Raw genomic sequence first — 20,274 nt, 5'->3', positions numbered from 1 at the left:
AGGCCTAGAAAGTCACATACAGCTGCAATGCCAGACGACACAATAAATCAATGAGCTCTGCTTTCTTCATTTGGATTATCACTGGTGTATCTGTTTAACAAAGGTTTTTATTCCACTTTTGGGTACAATTTGGAGAGGAAACATTAGCCTTTCCAAGAGATATTATTGATGTGTAGTGACAAGAAAGATTATTCTCAATAATTGCTATCCCAGAAAACGCAGGAGTTTGGGATATCATAAGTTGAGTCTGATGTGTAGGTGGTGGAAGAAACAAAACATCCTCATTGTTCCCACAGTTTTGCAGGCTTCAAGCTAATTCTTACAACATAACCTGTACATAAATTTCAAACTATCTGCATTGAAAGAAACAAAGCAGAAAGCAACAGTGCCAATTCCTGCTCAGAGGTTTGGAACGATGCTTCCTATTGAGCAAAACCTTCAACCTGCTGGACGCTCATAAACTAAAACTCGAAAGGAACAGAGGACAAGGCAGCTTTAAAGTCCAGGTGTCCTGAAGGGTCATTCCTGTGAGCAGGGCAACCCACACCTAGAGGAGTGATAATGTCCCTCTTCACATAGGCGTCAGCAGACGTTTTTGGTGAGCAAATATTTCACTTGGAGAGTAAATTCAGGGGTGGGCAAAAATAAGTTTATAGTTGTAATGCAAATAAGTAATACAATGATCAATAAGTAATAAGAATATAAGAATAAACTCTTTCTTGTACTCACAACTGTCTACCTACCTTTACCCACCCTGTATTTTAGGCTTTGAGAGACCTCGAGTCTCTGCTGCCACTACTTAGCTCTGCCGTTGTGGAGAAAGGAGCCACAGACTCTACGTACAGGACTGAGTGTGGCTGTGTTCCAATAGGGCTGTGTTTACAGATATTAAAATTTGAATTTCATGAAATTGATGCATCACAATCTATTATTCCTCTTCTGAATTTTTTTCCCTAAACATTTAAAAATGTAGAATCCATTCCTAGCTTACAAACCTTGCAAAATTCTGTGAAATAACACTTCACATACGTTTATAATTGCAGCTTCACACACAGGAAGCTTTGCTTGAGCCCTTCACTGCTCAGAGAGGCAGACAGGGCAGCACTGATAGGCCCTGAGTAAAGCCACAGCAATTAAGGTTTAGAAAGTCCAAGAGAAAGCGGTGAAAACAACTCTGCATCCGAGCCAGCGCCAGAGCCCACTTCCAGCTCTGAGTGCACAGCTGGGAGCCAAAATGCACAGCATTTGTGGGTAAATGCACCTACATTTGACAAAATTACTATTGACGAAGTAAATGTCAGTATTATGCACATTATAGACCTGTACTCTGTTCACCATCCCAACCTCAACTTTTATCTTCACTTATGTGCTGGGTCAGTGGTTGGCAAACTGTGGCTCGCGAGCCACATGCGGCTCTTTGGCCCCTTGAGTGTGGCTCTTCCACAAAATACCACGGCCTGGGCGAGTCTATTTTGAAGAAGTGGCATTAGAAGAAGTTTAAGTTTAAAAAATTTGGCTCTCAAAAGAAATTTCAATCGTAGTACTGTTGATATTTGGCTCTGTTGACTAATGAGTTTGCCCACCACTGTGCTGGGTGAACACTGTCCCCTTACAATGTATGTCCATCTCCCACATGGAACCTTATTTGGAAATAGGGTCTTTGCCAGTTTATTAGTTACGATGAGGCCATACTGGATCGCAATGGGCCCTAACTCCACTGACTGGCATCCTTAGATAAAGAGGGGAGAACACGCAGAAGGACATGTGACGGCAGGCTGGCTGCAGCTGCAGGCCAAGGTTCGCCCAGGATTGCCAGTGACCACCAGTAGCGAGGAGAGAAGCATGGACCTGTCCAATCAGAGACTCCGGAGGGAGCCCCTGCCTACACCTTGAATTCAGATTCATAGCCTCCAGGACTGTGTGAGAATAAAATTCTGTAGTGTTAAGCCACCTGGTTTGTAGTAATTTGTTACAGCAGCCCTGGGAAACTAACACAGCCACCCCCAGTAACACTTTATACTCTAGAAAGAACTTTGAATTTTATGTCCCTAAAGACATCACTCATGTTGACACCCCACTCAGAAGAGCCCTTTCTCACTCTTCTTCATTTGGCTCACCCACACCTGTCCTTCAAGGATCAGCTCGGTGTCCCTTTCTCTTGGAAACCTTGCCCTGTCCTATCCTACCCAGAGAGGCCGGAAACCCCGCCTAGTGCCCAGGTGATCACCTAGGCCTGTCTGCAGTAGCACTTACCACACTATATTAAAACACCCCCCCACACACGAGATCCTGATTTCTGTTGAAGAAGGTTCCCAGTCTTTTCACCTTTGTACCCCCAGCACATGAAACAGGTAGAAAGTCAGTGTTCTCTACCTGTTTCATGATGTGGCATGGTGGGTGAGTTTGCAGTCCCAGAGGAAGTTTCTTTTTGTTTTGCTTTATATTTCCCCAGCCTTGTGTATGCCACTTACCAGCTGTGTGACCAGAGTCCAGTTACCTAACCTCTATATCAGGTTGCTTCTCTGAGGGCTGCCTTGCAGAAAAGTTGGGAGAATTAAATGCGTTAATGTATGCAAGCATTTAGAACATAGGGAAGTGCCTGATAAGTGACAGCTACTATTATTTTTCTGACCCAGAACAACAGTGCTCTCAGCTCTGGACCCAGCGATGGCTGCAATGCCTAAAAATCAGATAGTTTCAAGATATGTGGAAGAAGCCTGGGAATAGGATTTAGGGAAGCAGGGCGAGTCCTAACCTCAGGCCTGACCTATTTGGACAAGGCATAGTTCTTCTCTGGGCTTTATTTTCCCCTTGGTAATAAGAGTGGGGAAGGGGTTTGATTACACTGAGTCCTCCCAACCTGAAATCCTGGGTGCTTAGGTATCTGTGGAAATAATATTGCAGGTTCTCAAGCTATGCTGAACACTTCAGGCCTAAGGGAAATCAGGTAAATATGTAGCCCTGATAAGCCTGATCACACTAACCAAATGTCAAGTTCCTCCACTTACAAGGAATTATATTAACTCCAGGAAAAAAACACCATTTACTTAATACTGACTAGAGATTTGGATTGGCAGTTAGTTATCTTTCCAGAACAAAATAAATATAAGTAAACTAAATCACCTTTACACTTAAAAGTGCTATTTCCCAAACAGATGGTTTTTTTTCAAAGCATGTGACCATGGGTAAGAAGATAATAAAAAGGGCTGTTGGTGAAAGACTGAGATTATCAATGCACTAGAGGATTTCTGAAGCCCGTTCTTGGCTCGAACGCTCAGCGGATTACTGAAAGTTGCTCTAAAGCAATCAACTATAACAATTTATTTCACGTGTAATTTTACTCTGTGGCATCAAGGGGAAGATGTCTTGCTCTAAAATTTCAAGGGGAAAAAAATAGAAGACCCAAAGGATGATTCTAAAAAGTAAAAGCATATGAAGGGGGAATTTTAAAAGCTAGGAATGCCAGGACAGCAGACAAAAATAAATTTAAGTTTTTAAACAACAATAGCAACAAAAAGGTCAAATGACCTGGAATAGAAATGGTAACAGGACTTAGCAATAATAATAGGCCCTGCCATTTATCTGCATGTCAATGTGCAGTTACTATGTATTCCAGAGGGCTAAGAAGGGGGATGGGAAGGATGGCTGCCATTACTCACCAGCCCCATCCATTTCAGGAATCACTGAGGGCTCAAGGTTCTTTAGAGGTCAGGGTCTGGAAAGTCAGCAATAAGTTTTCTCTTTTTAGAAGCCTCTCACTTTGTTGGGTATTCAGGGCAGCCAGGAAACTGCTCTCAGTCCTGGGACACTGGCCTGCAAACCCATCCCAGCCCCTGGAAGCAGGCCAGATGGGAGCATGGGCAGAAATGGAGAAGCAGGTGGAAGAAAGTGCTACATCCTTCCAAGAACACAGGATGCTGGTGGAAAGAGGATCAATAGTAATAATAAAACACTCAGAAAGCACTTTGAAAACAAAGTACTAAATAAATGAGTTACCTCAGTTAGGCCTTATAACAAACCTGTACATTAGGTATTATTGTGATCCCATTTTACAAACCAACCAAATAAAGACCAACCAGATGAGCACAAGAAAGGTTATTTATGCAAAGCTTGGTATAGCAAAGAATCAGCCACTATCACGTCTTTGGAGGAGATTCAAAGGCAAGCAGAAAAGTGGGAAAGCTTTATGGGGGATAAAAAGGGAGGCTCTGCTGTGGAGGAGCTGTAGGTGGGTTAACTAGAAGAAGACATCCTATGTGATTGGTTAGGATGCATGTGTGGCTTTTTCTGGTTGGTCCTAAGGTGGAAGTGAGGACAAAAATTAGGGAAGCTAAAAGGTAGTAATCAAGCCCTGTCCATTTGGGGACTACTGTTACCAAGGTCATTGTTTGGCTTCCCTGGGTGGTAACCAGAGACAGTGGTCAGAATTCCTGTAAGTCTGATTTAGTCAGACTTTCTGGGAAGGTTACTGTGCGTTAAAGGCTTGGTTTTCTGGACAAAGTTCTGTTTTTATATATGGCCTTGCCATTGTCCATCTGTATATTCAGTCTCTTAAATACTTAGGTATGAGTCTGTACAAAACAAAGTTTTTCCAAATAATTAGCAACACTGACTCTCAGAGCCCTGGAGTGGGACAGGGTATGACCTCTGCACTTCATCCGTATACCAAAATGCCTGGTAGAAATCATATATTCACCTATGAAATATACACATAGCCTAATAAAAGCACCAACCATTTATTTCAAAAGTAAGATCATTATATTGTTTTTCCTGTTTATTGATTTGCTTTAACACTAATTAATAAGTTATAAGAAAAATGACTTAATAAATCAAAGGTAGATCAAAGATTTCAAAATACAGATACATCAAAGGAAAAAGCCCTCAAATCCTTTCAAGTACTTCTTGCTCTAAAACTCAAAGATCTTTCACTCCATAAACTGATCTCAAGGTTGCTGGCAGAACCAGAGCCCGAGTGGGTGAATCATGGGTCTGACCAGAGTGGCAACACCATGTCTTGGAGGAGCACAGCTTGAGTCCAGTGCCCCCTTTCTGTCTGTCTGGCCAAGCCCTCCCCAGGAGCTCAGATAAAAGTGCAACATTCATGGTCAGAATTTGAATGGATACAGTTCATTGTTAAGTGTCCCTGCACTCAATGTCTCTGACTATTGGGATAAGACACTAAATGGCTATTGAGTGAAGCAATACAGACCCCGTTGCTGGATAATTCCCAAGGGGAGAAAAAAAAACTAATTCTGTCTCTCTTCTAATAGATACCTGATGGAAAGCATGACTCCAGTGTAGCTAAAGGTAACATAGACCTGGCTTAGGCCGACTCTCCTGTGCTTTCATACATCCTTTGGATAGAATGCTCCTGTCTTCCTTTCTCACTCCTACTGCCCTACTGCCTCCAATCAGTACAATCCATTCAAGCCCAAAGACCCCAACTCAAATGCCAACTCTTGAATAACCCCTTCCTGGTCAGGTTGCCCTGGCATAATCACTTGTCCTTTGTTTCACTTGGACTTTGTGAAGAATGTTTAAAAAAAAAAACAAACACCTACACGGTGGCATTATAGCTATTTTTTATACAATGTTAATCTCCCTCACTATATTATAAGTTCCTTTTAAACAAGTCTGTGTCTTATTTACCTCTCCTTCCTCAGTGCCTGACACGTAACAAGGCACCTCACTACCTATTCTTTCATTTCATATTCAAAAGCCCAGTGAGAAAGTATGATTATTATAGCGGTATTGAGGAAACTGAGGCTCACAGAGATCAATTACCTGTCCAAGGCCATAAAGCTGAGCACTGGCGGAACTAGACTCAGTCCCCCATCTTAGCACTTGCACAGTTTTCATGGCATCCTTTCCCTCCAATAAGCTCTAAACGCTGCTTCACTGAGGCAGAAAACCCCACAGTATTCCAGATTTCTGGTATCTGTGTATGAGCGGTTCACTTTGTGATGCTAACAGGCATGCTTGGAATTTGTTAACAACACCAGCCCTGATGCTCACTACCTTTGGTCATATGCCATTCTCACTCTCTCTTTTCTTCCTTGTGAAGAATATACAAGTACAGCTTTTGTCAAGTTTCTTCAATGATCATGTATTAATTTTTAATAAAGAAAAAAACACTGGCATCTATGTGGCAGCAAAGGAAACAGGATCACAAGCTGAGTAGGGTATAAATTCTATACCTGTAGCCTCCTCAGGACTCAAAGGGTAAGGAATTTCTGTGTTCAATCCTCAGTGTTTCTCATGGCTATGATTATGTCTCTCATTGTTGGTGGAACTGCAAATTGGTGCAGCCACTATGGAAAACAGTATGGAAATGCCTTAAAAAACTAAAAATAGAGCTACTATGCAACCCAGCAATTCCACTTCTGGGTATTTATCCAAAGAAAATGAAAACACTAGTTTGAAAAGATATATGCACACCTATATTCATTGCAGCATTACTAGTAATAGCCAAAATATGAAAGCAACCTATGTGTCCATTGATAGATGAATGGATTGAATGGATAAATAAGATGTATGTATATATATATATATATAATATGTATGTTATATATATATATGAAATATATATAATTAGAATATTACTCAGTGATAAAATAATGGAATCCTGCCATTTGCAACAACATGGATGGATGTAGAGGATATTATGTTAAGTGAAATAAGTCATACAGAGACAGGAAAATACCACATGATTTCCCTTATACGTAGAATTTTTCTTAGAAAATCAAAACAAATGAACAAACAAAACAGACTCATAGAAATGAAGAACTGATGGTTGCCAGATGGGAGGGGATAGAGGGATGAGTGAAAAAGGTGAAGGGAATAGTCAATAATAGTGTGATAACTTTGCGTAGTGACAGATGGTTACTAGACTTAGTGTGTTGTTCACATATCATAAGATATGTAAATGTTGAATCACTATGTTGTACACCTGAAACTCATCTAATATGGTATGTCAGCTATACTTTAACCTAAAAAAAAGCAGCTCAAATAAAAAATTATATTCCACTTATTAGGAAAAGTAAGCCCTGCTAGGAATATTTATTTCAAAAATCTTTGCCTTGACTTGGCTGAAGTAAACCCTTTGTTCTGACCTTATTCCCTCAAAGCAACTTTCTGATTATCATTTGTTTTCTCATGTAAATGTTCCCTCAAGGAGAGAGGGTGCTGATAAAAACAAACAAACAAACAAACAAAAAACTGAGTATTTTTATTTGCAAGATATGTACAGTCCTCATTATAAATGAACAAATTGGCATTCTGTTTTACATACCAAAGAGAAAATAAAGTATGTAAAAAGCAAAGTATCTGCTATTCTAGCAGTTTTGCCTCTTAGGTCATGTCCCCTACTCTTTGTCTTCTGATGGCTCCTGTCTCTTTCACCCAGCCCCTCTCTGTACTGGCACTTCTGTGCATTCTTTAGGGACCCCTGCCTGGTCCCAGTGCAGTATCATCAAAAAGTCCTCTATTACCACATTGGAAAGTTCTGGCAGGGAAAAGAGAAGTCTTGCTTACATGTAATATTTTTTATAATCTTAATGAGAACTGTTTCTACTCACTCAGCTTCCCCACTAAGCTGGACGTGGCTACAATTCCTTGATCTGCAAAGTTCTTAGCAAACACAACAAATTGCCTAAGGATATCACAAGGTGCCAGATACTCACGTTTTCTGACCGGAGCCTCTTGGCAGGACACCCACCGTCCCTAGGGTGAAGCATGTAGTACAGTCGGACTTTGCTTGCATGTTTTCGACTCTGGGAAGGAAAAGCAAAAGCAGATACTGAAAAAGAGAAGGCATTTTAAATCCTTGCAAACCCAGCCAGTGACTGCAAATGCCAAGAAGCACTTTTATTAGAAAACACTTCTGCACACTGCTATGAGTTAAGTGGGATTAAGCTCAGATAGGTTAAGTGACCTGCCCAAGGTCATAAAGCCAATATAATGTGAGGATTAGAAAACACACTTAATGAAGAAAGGTAAGAGCTTTGGGATCTTTAGCTTGGAATGGATAATATATTTAACTAGAGGCCCAGTGCATGAAAAATCCATGCACTGGAGGGGGTCTCTCAGCCCAGCCTGCCCCATCTCACAGTCCAGGAGCCCTCAGGGGCGGGAGGTGACCCGGCCATCAGGGGAAGGTGACACCCCATCACACCTCTGCTGCTGCCACTGCTGGCAGGGCAAGCCTCAGCCAGTCCTGGTTACCTGAGCCTCAGGTGGCCCTGGACAGCTGGGCAGCCACCACCCGAGGCTTGTCTATGTCTCAGGCTGGCCCTGGGCAGCTGGGGGACTGAGGGGATTGGGTGCCGCCATCTTGTGGCTGTGGGCACTGCCATCTTTGAGGGTGGGGCTGTCAATTAGCATATTCCCTCCTTATTGGCTATGGGTGCCACCATCTTTGTGACTGTGTGAGGGTCAATTAGCATATTCCCTCTTTATTAGATAGGATTGTCCTCAAAAGTAAGAACAGGTTAGTAGAAGAAATAATACAGGGATCAACTATGATGAAAACCCAGGTTCTCTACTTTCTTTCTCACTCTTGTGCCCTGCCCTAAGGAGCTGGGAGCCATGGCCCTGGGAGTCAGGCACCACAGCATCTTCAACAGAAGCCATCTCCTTGGTTCCCATATCTGAATCTCAATAATAAGCTATCAAAAAAGCTTCCCAATGTCAGATGTCATGAGCAAACAAAAAATATCATCTGTTCATCTGAGGTCTGGTCACAGCTCAAGGTCCATGTCTGTAGCACACCCAGTGGACAAAGAAAGCCTCTCTTCCTGCAGGATTCACAGGACTATCGATTTCTGCCTGCTGACGAGTCCACGCTCAGTCTGGAGAAACTGACCCTTCTTTAGTCCCATCTTTCCTCTACTCTTTTGTTCAACTGAGACTCCACCTCAAATCCCCTCGACTTTAAAGAACATTGCAGTTCTGACTTCCAAGTTGCTAACTGAGGCAGGAGGGTGGGGTGAAAAGAATAGTAATAAAACAGTCAAGACAGTTTTATACATTGTTGGTCCCATCTATGTATATATAAAAGCCAGTGACCAGAATGCTGTAACAACAGAACAACCAGTGGCTATGACACCCACTGCAGCCAGCGAACCAGCCTGATCAGGGGGTGGCACTGGCAAGCCAACCTCCTGCAACCCCTCCCCCCAGTCAGCCCTGCCCCCAATGGGCCACCATCACCCTGATCAACCTGCAGCCTCTCCCCATGGCTGGCCTCACCCTCTATAGGCCCCCACCACCCCGATTGGCTGGCAGCCCCTCCCCCCACCCAATCCTGCCCCTGATTGCTCCTCTACCCCAATCAGGGCCAAGGCCTACCAGCCAATCACCCACGGCCACTCCCCACAGCTGGCCAGTCCCTGATCAGGCCCTGATCAGGGCGAGCCAGGTGGCCAACCTCCCGCTGTCTCCTCCTCCTCCTCGACAGGCTCGGCCCCAATCCACTGAATTCATGCACTGGGTCTCTCGTAAGATTATAATGGAGCTGACAAACCCCTGTCACCCAGTGACATCATTAGCCATGGTCATGTCATAGAGCAATGCATTACTCCTGTGCTTGTGGTGATACTGCTATAAACAAACCTACTGCACTGCTAGTCTATAAACGTATAGTAATACAATTATGTTACTGATTTATGTATTTACTATACGATACTTTTTCCTGTTAAGTTAGAATGTAATCTTTCTACATGTAAAATAGTTTGCTGGAAAAGAGTATACTGTTATGCCAGCTGCAGCCTCATACATCTAGTATTTGACGAATCTCTTGATTGCATCATTTTCTCTTGTGCTTTACTGAATCTTGTGCAGTTTTGTACCATAACACACTGTACAGGTTTGTAGTCCAAGAGCAATAGGCTATACCATATGGCCTAGGTGTGTAGTAGGCTCTACCATCTAGGTTTGTGTAAGTGAACTCCATGATGTTTGCACAACAATGGAATCACCTAAGGAAGCATTTCTCAGAATGTAGCCCCATTGTTCAGCTGAGCATGACTGTTGATGGAAGTTCAAAACCCCACTTCTGGCTCTACCACCTTCAAACTGTGTGATGACAAACAAGGCACTTATTCTAATTTGTTTATAGCCAAAATGAGACTCGTTGCCTCCATGTACAAAATGAGCATAATAATATTTCTTAGGGTTGCCATGAGAACCAAATAAGACAATGCATTGAAAAATTGCAATCTACATAATGCTAAAGATTTCAACACTGATTGCACCAATCCCTACCTTTGGTTCTGCCATAATATCTATAATGTGATTTTTTTCTAATTTATCTTTATTGTTGAAAGTATTACCGATATCCCCATTTTCCCCATTGACTCCCTCCATCCCATCTCCCCTGCCCCAACCAGGCCTGTACTGCACTAGTGTCTGTGTCCATGGGCTATGCATATATGCATATAAATTATTTGGTTAATCTCTTCTCCCCTCCTCATCCATTCCCTCTGAGATTCGTCAGTCTGTTCCATGCTTCTATGTCTCTGGATCTATTTTGTTTATCAGTTTATTTTGTTCATTAGATTCCACTTATATGTGGAATCTATAATGTGAATTTTCCTTGAATTCATTTCTACCTAATTCTAATCCTCCATCCCCTTCTTTTACTCAGATATTATTTCTGCTTTTTCAGGCCTCAGCTCCACTTTGCCCTTACTGACAGTTGAATTCTAGCCAATCTCCTGGATGATGGTTTGTCTTCATTGATTAGTCACACAGCAAATTGCATCTTGTTTACAAGATATATTGTAAATCCTTCCTGTCTAGTTTTACTCATTAATCACTTTTTAAATTCTTTTTTTATGCTTAGAGCAAGAACACTGTGCTTCTAAACAGTCCCTGAATACTTTGAAGGCCTTTAAATGGGTTTAAAAGAGCTATTGTAACATGAAAAATATGTAGAAGTACTGAAGTTTGATTTTGTAATACATTTGTGTCCATTTCTAGGATGCATAGTAATTTTATTTATTTTAATTGATTTTTTTTTTTTTGAGAGAGAGAGAGAGAGAAAGGGAGAGAGAAACATCAATGAGAAAAAGAAACACCCATCAGTTGCTCACCTGCCTCCCATACACACCCTGATGGGGAACAGAACTCACAGAATATGTGCCCTGACTGGGAATTGAACCCATGACCCTTCGTTGTATGGGGTGGTGCTCAACCAACTGAGCCACACTGGCCAGGGCTAGAATGCATAGTAATTTTAAAGGCAGGCTTATCTGGAAGGTTAGTAGGACAGAGAAACAGAGACCTATGTGAACCTGTGTCATATGATTTCAACTCTACTATTCAGTCTCCACATTTTGGAGAACGACTCAGTGAAAGCTGGTATTTGTTCTTTTTGCAGATAAATATGTTGACTACTAAAATATGTACACCTTTTCTACAATTCTGTATACCTTTTGTAAGAAGGGGTAGTGGTAACATTAGGAACATACTGCTATAGACAAAAACATTTTTAAAAAGAACGTTAAGAAAACCTACAAGCCGAAACCGGTTTGGCTCCGTGGATAGAGCGTCGGCCTGCGGACTCAAAGGTCCCAGGTTCGATTCCGGTCAAGGGCATGTACCTTGGTTGCGGGCACATCCCCAGTAGGGGGTGTGCAGGAGGCAGCTGGTCGATGTTTCTCTCTCATCGATGTTTCTAACTCTCTATCCCTCTCTCTTCCTCTCTGTAAAAAATCAATAAAATATATTATAAAAAAAAAAAAAACCTACAAGCTGCTGACTGTGGCCCCAGAGCCTGGGCTGTGAAGAGCACAGCAGACGGGTAATTGGAGAAAAGACAAAGTGATAATAATGAGAACTCAAATATGGCTGAAGTGGGTTTTCAATTTTTCATTTGTTACCATAGAAAAATTTCTTATCACAGTTCCTACATCATCAATCTATTCAAAGCCCTGGATTCCCAGAGAATAAAATTGTGGCAAAATTGGAAATCTCATAATGCAGCCTTTTTGTGGCTGTTTTTTTTTTTTCTCTTTCCTAAAATATTACCCTTATTTTATAAAGACTCTTCCCAGCAAAGGCAGAGTTCACTGGGTTATTTAATTGCAGTTTGATAAACTAGCAAGAACTTGTTAACTGAGAAGAAATAGAAATAAATAGTAAACTCTGCTATGAAGCCATGCTATGAGGAGAGATGCTGGGGTTTACGGAGTATTATCCAATGTGACCAAATGCTGTTCATAGACACTGGTTTGTCTCCACCAGCTCCCCCAGCTCCAGCTCTGATGGAAGGAGGACTGACTCCCCTGTAGGTACTGCCTTTGCCCTTGTGTGTGGGTGAAGAGAAACAGAGCCTTGGCAAGCACCACCTGGTTTTGGACTGACACTGCAGGCGTGACCCTCTGGTGTGGTCACCTCTTTCCCCTTCCACTGCTTTCTCCAGGCTGCCTGGGCCGGATCCAATGCCTCCCAGGCACCAGCCAACCCTGACTTGGGACTGGAAGTAAAAACTCCAAAGACAATGAGAGGCGTGTGGAGTGACCCTCCCAGTCAGTCTGATTCACGCCCAAAGCTATTTCCTAAGGATGCTGGTTGAGAAAGGGAAAGAGGTTCCCAGCAGAATGTTCTAGCCTAGCCTCAGCACCGGGGTGTCTTCAGCACCATTCAACAGCAGGGTGCAGCAGCTGAGCCTTCTTTCCCTTGTGGCTCACTCACTTCTTACTCCTGGCAGGACAATCTGAGTCACCTAGACCCTTGATCGGCAAACTGCGGCTCGCGAGCCACATGCAGCTCTTTGGCCCCTTGAGTGTGGCTCTTCCACAAAATACCACAGCCTGGGTGAGTGTATTTTGAAGAAGTGGCGTTAGAAGAAGTTGAAGTTTAAAAAATTTGGCTCTCAAAAGAAATTTCAATCGTTGTACTGTTGATATTTGGCTCTGTTGACTAATGAGTTTGCCGACCACTGACCTAGACTTCCTTCACCTGGCTGTTCTTAACCACTGAACTAACTCAGCTGCTTGACATTTGGCATGGTAATCTCACTTCCTTTCATTTATTCTAAAACTAAAACCTTCCCCACAGAAAGGTAAAACTAAATTTGAGCAAAGATGTTAATTATAGTATTATCTAAAAACAAACAAAAATAATGGGAGCCCTAGCTGGTTTGTCTCAGTGGCTAGAGTGTCGGCCTGTGGACTGAAGAGTCCTGGGTTCGATTCTGGTCAAGGGTACATGCCCAGGTTGCAGGCTCGATCCCCATCAGGAGGCATGCAGGAGGCAGCTGATCAATGATTCTCTCTCATCATTGATTGATGTTTCTATCTCTCTCTCCCTCTCCCTTCCTCTCTGAAAACAATAAAAATATATTTTTTAAAAAGATAAATGAATAAATAATGGGAAACAACTGCGAGTTTGACACACACCCCCAGAAAGCCATAATGTGCAGTTGGAAATTGAAAAAAAGACATTCTTTCTACATAATGAATGTTGAATGAAAAATGCTAAACTCAATAGTGCTCATATACTGTCATTGCAACTATATAAAAATCATTAGTATATCAATAAGGGGTGGGGAAAGCATGATTTATTATGGTAGAGGAAATATGGGTAGTTTTAATTTTTTTCTATAAGTTTACCTTTATTATAACAATAACTTCGCAATGTTCAAGCCATTGTAACTCCTCATTAAGTATACTTTTTACTCATAATGATTGTAATTAGTAAAAAATATCAAAGAGCTGGAATGCTTTTCACATGTACAGTACTAGTATAATTAACCACATTTCCATCTACCTTTATAAATGTCTTAATGTTCAAAACACACATTTTTAATGCAATACTTGGTAATTAGATACACGTCCTTAAACCAAAGCAATGCATGTTAATTCAAATTTTAAAACTTTATTTTGGTAGAAACAAATATGTCAGGGTAAAAATGTATACTTTTCACAATGTGGTCACTTTTGCTTTTGGTGTCTAAATTGAGACTATGGGGCTAGGTGACAAACGCTATCCAGACAACTAAATTGAGAAGGCCTGGGAAAAAGCTACTTCTGAAACTGGCTCACGACACACAAATAAACACATACAACAACAAATCCTTACGACTTTTTCGAAGATTTATTAATACTTAAAATTTGCACTGTTTCTAAGACAGATATGCTGCCAACTGGAAGAAACATTAAAGAGAAAAAAGTGTCCTGCATGTTAAATGTATATATTGCAGGGTTTCAGGAGGGAAAAGGACAATTACTCCAAGAGAAGGCATGAAAAAGAAATTATAATCTTTCAATTGCACCGAGAGTCAGTCCCAGCTCTTTTTTTTTTTTTGCATTAATATTTGCATTTTAAGCAAAAGTCATTACTTTCATTCAAATCACATCAGCTTTAAGCTTCCCAGATAGGCCGAAAATTACCAACTCTTCCATTTTAATTAGAGCTCTTGCCCCCGATGGCTGGCATTGTGCGGGGGCAGACCTATCTGCAGATTGGTTTTTTGCTGAAACAATCTCTTGGCACTCAAAGAACTAGTCTAAAGTGGAAATTCAGGCCAGCCTTCTCTTGGGAGGAGGGGGGAGACAAGACAAACCTCTATTTCAGATGTACTGCTGTGAAAGAAGAGGGCGAACCACATGGAAATAGAATGGCTTTGTGCTTCACTTAAATAGACATCTTCCATTATCACATATAACTTTAAAAAAAAATTCGCAACTCAAATTTGCTTCCAAGGCTCCTGAATTTGGTCTCATAAAATGTGGAGATAAAGCGACTTTGTAGTTGTATAATGCTCCAAACAGCCTTTAAAATTTTTTCACATTTACCATCTCATTTTCTCCTCAAATCACAGTTGTGAGGCTGGCAAGAGAGGTGTTATTTCAAATAAGCTTTAAGATCCATTCCTGATATCCTAGTTAAGTCTTCACCATCTTATTTCACATAGGTATCTAATTATACCTCCTCTAGAAACCCACTAAAATAAGCCAGGGACTATAAGAAAAAGTCTGGAACAGCCTGATAATTACAGAAGAGTGGTTCTCACATGCTACCAATTTCTGGGTATCTCCACCTAAATGTTTGATGTATTTCCACTCATTCTAGGGTGAGGACTACAAATACCAAGAGTCTGACATCCAAGGCTCCCCGAGAATGACTGACTGATGAGAGAGAGGGTTTCCATCTCTCAGGAAGAAGGGAAGGTGCCCTGGAAGAGCCCAACTTCACACTCCAAGGTTGAGGGGTGCCAGGGCTGAGCCTCAGACAAGCCATAGCACAACTTCACTAGGAAGTCAAGGTTAAATTCACATAAACGAAGAGAGTGGTGGGGATTCCTCTGATGAGTGGGGTTCTTTCCCAGAGTGATGTGCCTTTCCTGAGTTCCACAGGAGGGAGGTTGGATACAGAAACCTAGAGTGGATGATGGACCAATTAAAAACTTACCAAGAGAAAACTGGGCCCTAGAGGAAGGCTTTACCAACACAGAGAAGGAAGCAATAAAATTCCTCTGCTGGAACTGCCCAAGGCCCCAAGTTCCAGATCTCCTACCCGGGCTGCTGGGCCACTAAAATGGTCTATACCCAAGTCCCACAGATAAAATTGGATCAGAAGATGCTCAGAAGATTCCATGAGAAGATCCAAGGCCAATCCACACACACTGGGAACAGGTGGCAGGCCTACATAATAGATTTCTGTTCTGCCAGTGATGAGGGCACCTATGAAAAAACTCTGCAATGCAAAACAGGACTTTGAGAAAACTCTCAAGGAGGAGACATCAGGGATTATTTTCAATGCAAAATATTTACTAGAAAAATAGGAGAAAGTTTCAAATGGTACATGTTTCATGTCATTCATTTAAGAAAATCCAAACTGAGTATAAAAGTTAAAAGATGAGATAAGACAACTGATTAAGATGAAGATGTACTGTCTGAGTTAATAAAGTAAGGACATTAAACATATCATAGCTTAATTTTGAAGGTCTTTCACAGAAGTTCAAAACCAGAATCAACACAGCAAATCACTGTGAAAGTCAAGGTAGAGACACTTTCTACAATGTAGAGGATTAAGATAAAAAGGAGGGAGGGGAAATGATACTGGAGACCTTGTATACAAAAGACCAGAACAAATATAATGTGGCTTTAGTGGCAGAGTAAACAGACACAGAAATTCCCAAAATAGACCCGATACTTTACAACCAAAAAGAAACTAGAAAAATATATTTAACTTTGTGATCTAAAAGTTTTCTAAACAACAAAGCAAAAGAAGCAGAACTAATAGCTATAATTTTAAAAAAGTGTTTTTAATCTGAAATACATATGCTTATGGGAAATAATACAATAATCAATAAATAATAATATAAGAAAAACTCTGTTTTGCACATTCACAACTATACACCTACTTTTGCCCCACACTGTGTATAAGAGGCAAATCACAAAATAGGAAAAATATTTGTAATACATAAAAAAATAGTTTAATACCTTTAAGAGAAAGAGTGCTCCAACAAATTTATAAGGAAAAAAATATTAAAATAGGCAAAGGATATAAATAGGAATTGCAGACATGGAAATAGCTAAAAGATACATAAAAAGTTCATCCAAATTCTACCTTGTAATTTTTAAACTAAAAAAATATATACATTTTCACCTCTTAAAATAGTACAGATTTTCAAAATATAATCTATGTTGGTGAAGACACAGGAAAAAAAAAAAAAAGACTCTTGTATGTAGCTAATAGGCATATAAATTGACACCAGTTTCCTGGATGGAAATTTTGCAATATATATTCAACAGGCAAAAACTTGTTTGAGCTGACAATCCTACTTCTATGAATTTATATTAAGGAAGCAATCAGAGGCATGTATTGCCATATGTTTATATTAGTGAAAATGAGAAAATAAGTTAAGTGTCCTAAATGAGATAGTTAAATATTATGAGATAGCTATATGATAGATCACCAAGCTGCCATTAACAAGCATACTAATAACGTTTAATGACATAAAAATATCTATAAAATAATACTAAGAAAAAACCTCCATTTCAAACCAGACTACAAATGCCAAATTTTCTAAACAAAAATATGTGTGTACATACATGTGTATTCATAGATGTAGCAACAGTCTGGGAAGAAACACACCAAAAGATGAACACCATTTATCATGGGTCACAGGTGACTTTAATTTTTCTTATGTCTGCTGCTTTTGGATTTTCCAGTTCCTTAAGAGACATAATTATTCCAGTAATTAGAGAAAAAAATAAAAATCTTAAAAATCAATCCCTTTCAACATTAATGCTTTACCATTTTAGTTGTCCTTCCTTAAGTAGAGGAAAAATACATCTCAGAAAGACCAAGGAACTTGCTCACGATCCCACAACTTATAAATTCTCAGAGAACAGGAATTATATCTGTTTGTTCATTGTCACGTCCCTATTATCTATTACCATGCCTGATAGTAGGTAAAGGTTTATTGACTGAGTAACTAAATGCATGAATGAGAGAAAGAGGCAATCCCAGAACAAGAGTCCAAGACCCTTGATTAGTTAAACCAATTGTGTGAGAGCATTGTGCCCATAATTGTTCTAGATTCCCTTCCATTCTAAAAATAAAATCAAGCCCAACACCCAACTATTTCCACTTCTATACCCCACTGTTGCAGTGTAAGTCAGAGAAACAGGGAGCCTGCAGACCAGAGAGAATTCTAAGAAACAACTGCAGGCATTTTGCAGAGTGTGCACACTGGAGGAAAAACTCTCAGCAGGTGAACTGGTGAAGACTAAGCATGGAGCATAAACTCTGAAGGAACTGAGAAATTGCTACCACTGGTACGAAAGTCAAGATTCAGAGTGAACCACATTGCTGCAGACACAGTGGCACAAGCAGATCCAGCTTTTAAGGAATGGGTTTGGAACAAGCAGAGTCAGTTCCTCCCATGCTTCTAAGAACCTGACTCACCACATGCTAGTTTGGTCATCTTTTTTAATCTGTTGTCAGAAATGTAGGCTATTGGGCTAGGGTATTACATATCTTACTTTTTAATTATAGGATCTTGGGCATTTGCACTGTTGTAGACTGAATTGTGTTCTCCCAAATTCATAGGTTGAAATCCAATCCTAAATTTTACTGAATTTGGGGGTAGGGCCTTTTTGAAGGTAATTAAGGTTAAATGGTTCAGAAGGGTGAGGCCCTAATCCAATAGGATCTGTGTCCTTTTATGACAAGGATGAGACACCAGCCATCTCTTCCTCTTTCCACATGCACAGAGTTAAAGGCCTTGTGAGCACACAGCAAGAAGGTGGCCATCTGTAAGCCAGGAAGAGAGCTTCACCAGAACCAAACCTGCTGGCATGTTTATCCTAGACATCTACTCTCCAAAACTGTGAAAAATAAATGTCTGTTGTTCAAGACACCATTCTGTGGTAGGTTGCTGTGGCAGCCAAGCCAAGACATGTGCCATCATCTAAACTAAATGCTCTCTTGGGTTTTCTTCTATACACAATAAGAAGTCCATTTTTCAAAAGCAAAAATAATAGCCTTAAAGTTTCTAAAACTGGGTCACTTCATTTTTTTCTAAGACATTTATAAAAGGGCATTTGAAATAAGAAATGCTTATCTTAAACAAGTATTAGGAAAAAATAAATTTTCTTTGTAGAAAAAAAGTATTTGGTGCGAATGTGTACATGACTGTGTAAACACATTTACACTAAATCTGTACTTCCGTCTGTCTACACAAATGATTACATCAATGCACTGCAATCTTAAATCAAAGTCCTGCAACTCAGAAAGTTATATTGCCACCAAAGCACGGAGGAAACATTTTCCTGTGGTGTGAGGACAGAGCTAACTATGTCTCCACGATATCTGAGCATTTAAAGCAGAATCACATGAGAAATAAGAGAACACTGGAGGCTAAATCATGTTATATACCTCATCTAGGCCTCTCTTTTGCTGTTTGGGGGGAGTGGGACAAAAATGATTATTTCCCCAGAAGCCCCTTGTAAAGAAGTTAAAGTTAGAGATGTGTGAAAAATAAAGCCAATGTGAGCAGTAACTGAAGTCAGAGAAAACTGGATGATTTGAAGCAACCAAGCTCTGAAATCCTCCTGGGCTACTGTTGCCCAAGGTCTCTTGCTTTCCCTTATAAAATTCATGTCTGGAATAAGAAAAATGGTAAAAACATCACTGTGTGAAGTCTTCCAGGATTAACCCCGCCACTGCTGTGGGCAAACATAGTGCAGATTCCACCTGTTTGTTGGAGGGAGGTTTAGTCTGTGGAGAAAACAAGGTTAACAAGAGTCCCTGTCCTTGTGAAAGGAATGACCAGACAAGCAAGGCAGGACAATCCCCCAGAAAACCACGTAAGGACAACAGCTGCAGCAAGGCTCACACATGACCTCTTTACTCTGTATGTATTTTCCTATTAGATTCTCTTTTGATCCCATTATTTTAATGGCATGTACTATATAATTATTCTCAAATTAAACTCCATTCTTATGACTAAAACCTCAATGTCGTATTATCTTAATACTATTGATCCACCCCCCACAAAGTACTTTTAAGAGTTCTACACAGAGCAGCTCCTCTATGAGCAGAAGCTTTTTTTGTTCTGTAGTCTTTGTTTCTTTGTTTGTTTTATAGTTCGCTTTGCCTTTGCCTTTGCTTTTGGTGTCAAAATAATTCCAATACCGATGTCAAGGAGCTTACCCCCCTCTGTTTCCTTCTAGGAGTTTTATGGTTTCAGATCTTACATTCAAATCTTTAATCCATTTTGAGTAGATTTTGGTGTACGGCATAAGATAGGGATCCAGTTTCCCCAACACCATTTATTGAAGAGAATGTTCTTTCCCCATTGTATATTCTTGCCTCCTTTGTCATACATTAATTGACCATATATAGGTGGGTAGTTCTGGGCTCTCTATTCTGTTCACACTGTTTTGATGACTGTAGCTTTGTAATACATCAGGAAGTATGATGACTCCAGCTTCATTCTTCCTTCTCAAGATTGCTTTGGCTATTCAGGGTCTCTTGTGGTTCTACACAAATTTTAGAATTGTATGTTCTATTTCTGTGAAAAAATGCCTTTGAAATTTTGATAGGAATTACATTGAACTTGTAGATTACTTTGGGTAGTAAGGACATTTTAACAATATAAATTCTTCCAATCCATGAGCATGGAATATTTCCCAATTTTTCAAGTCTTCATCAATTTCTTTTATCAGTATAGTATAGTTTTCAGTGTACAGACCTTTCACCTCCTTGGCTAAATTTATTCCTAGACATTTTGGATGCAATTATAAATGTGATTGT

The 20,274-nt window shown here is 40.4% G+C and overlaps 1 protein-coding gene across 1 annotated transcript in view; it reads right to left on the bottom strand.

Moving 5' to 3' along the window:
- Positions 1-20,274, bottom strand: part of ZMAT4 (zinc finger matrin-type 4) — a 248,788-nt gene that overhangs the window by 182,863 nt on the left and 45,651 nt on the right. The window contains exon 2 of the mRNA XM_008143861.3: positions 7,683-7,772. Coding sequence (XP_008142083.1) covers positions 7,683-7,772 — 90 coding nt within the window. The remainder of the gene's footprint in view (positions 1-7,682; positions 7,773-20,274) is intronic.

Source organism: Eptesicus fuscus, chromosome 8 (assembly GCF_027574615.1).
Source record: "Eptesicus fuscus isolate TK198812 chromosome 8, DD_ASM_mEF_20220401, whole genome shotgun sequence".
Classification (NCBI taxonomy): domain Eukaryota; kingdom Metazoa; phylum Chordata; class Mammalia; order Chiroptera; family Vespertilionidae; genus Eptesicus; species Eptesicus fuscus.
Note: the sequence above shows the minus strand (reverse complement) of the source record. Positions and strands in the feature narration are given on the sequence as shown.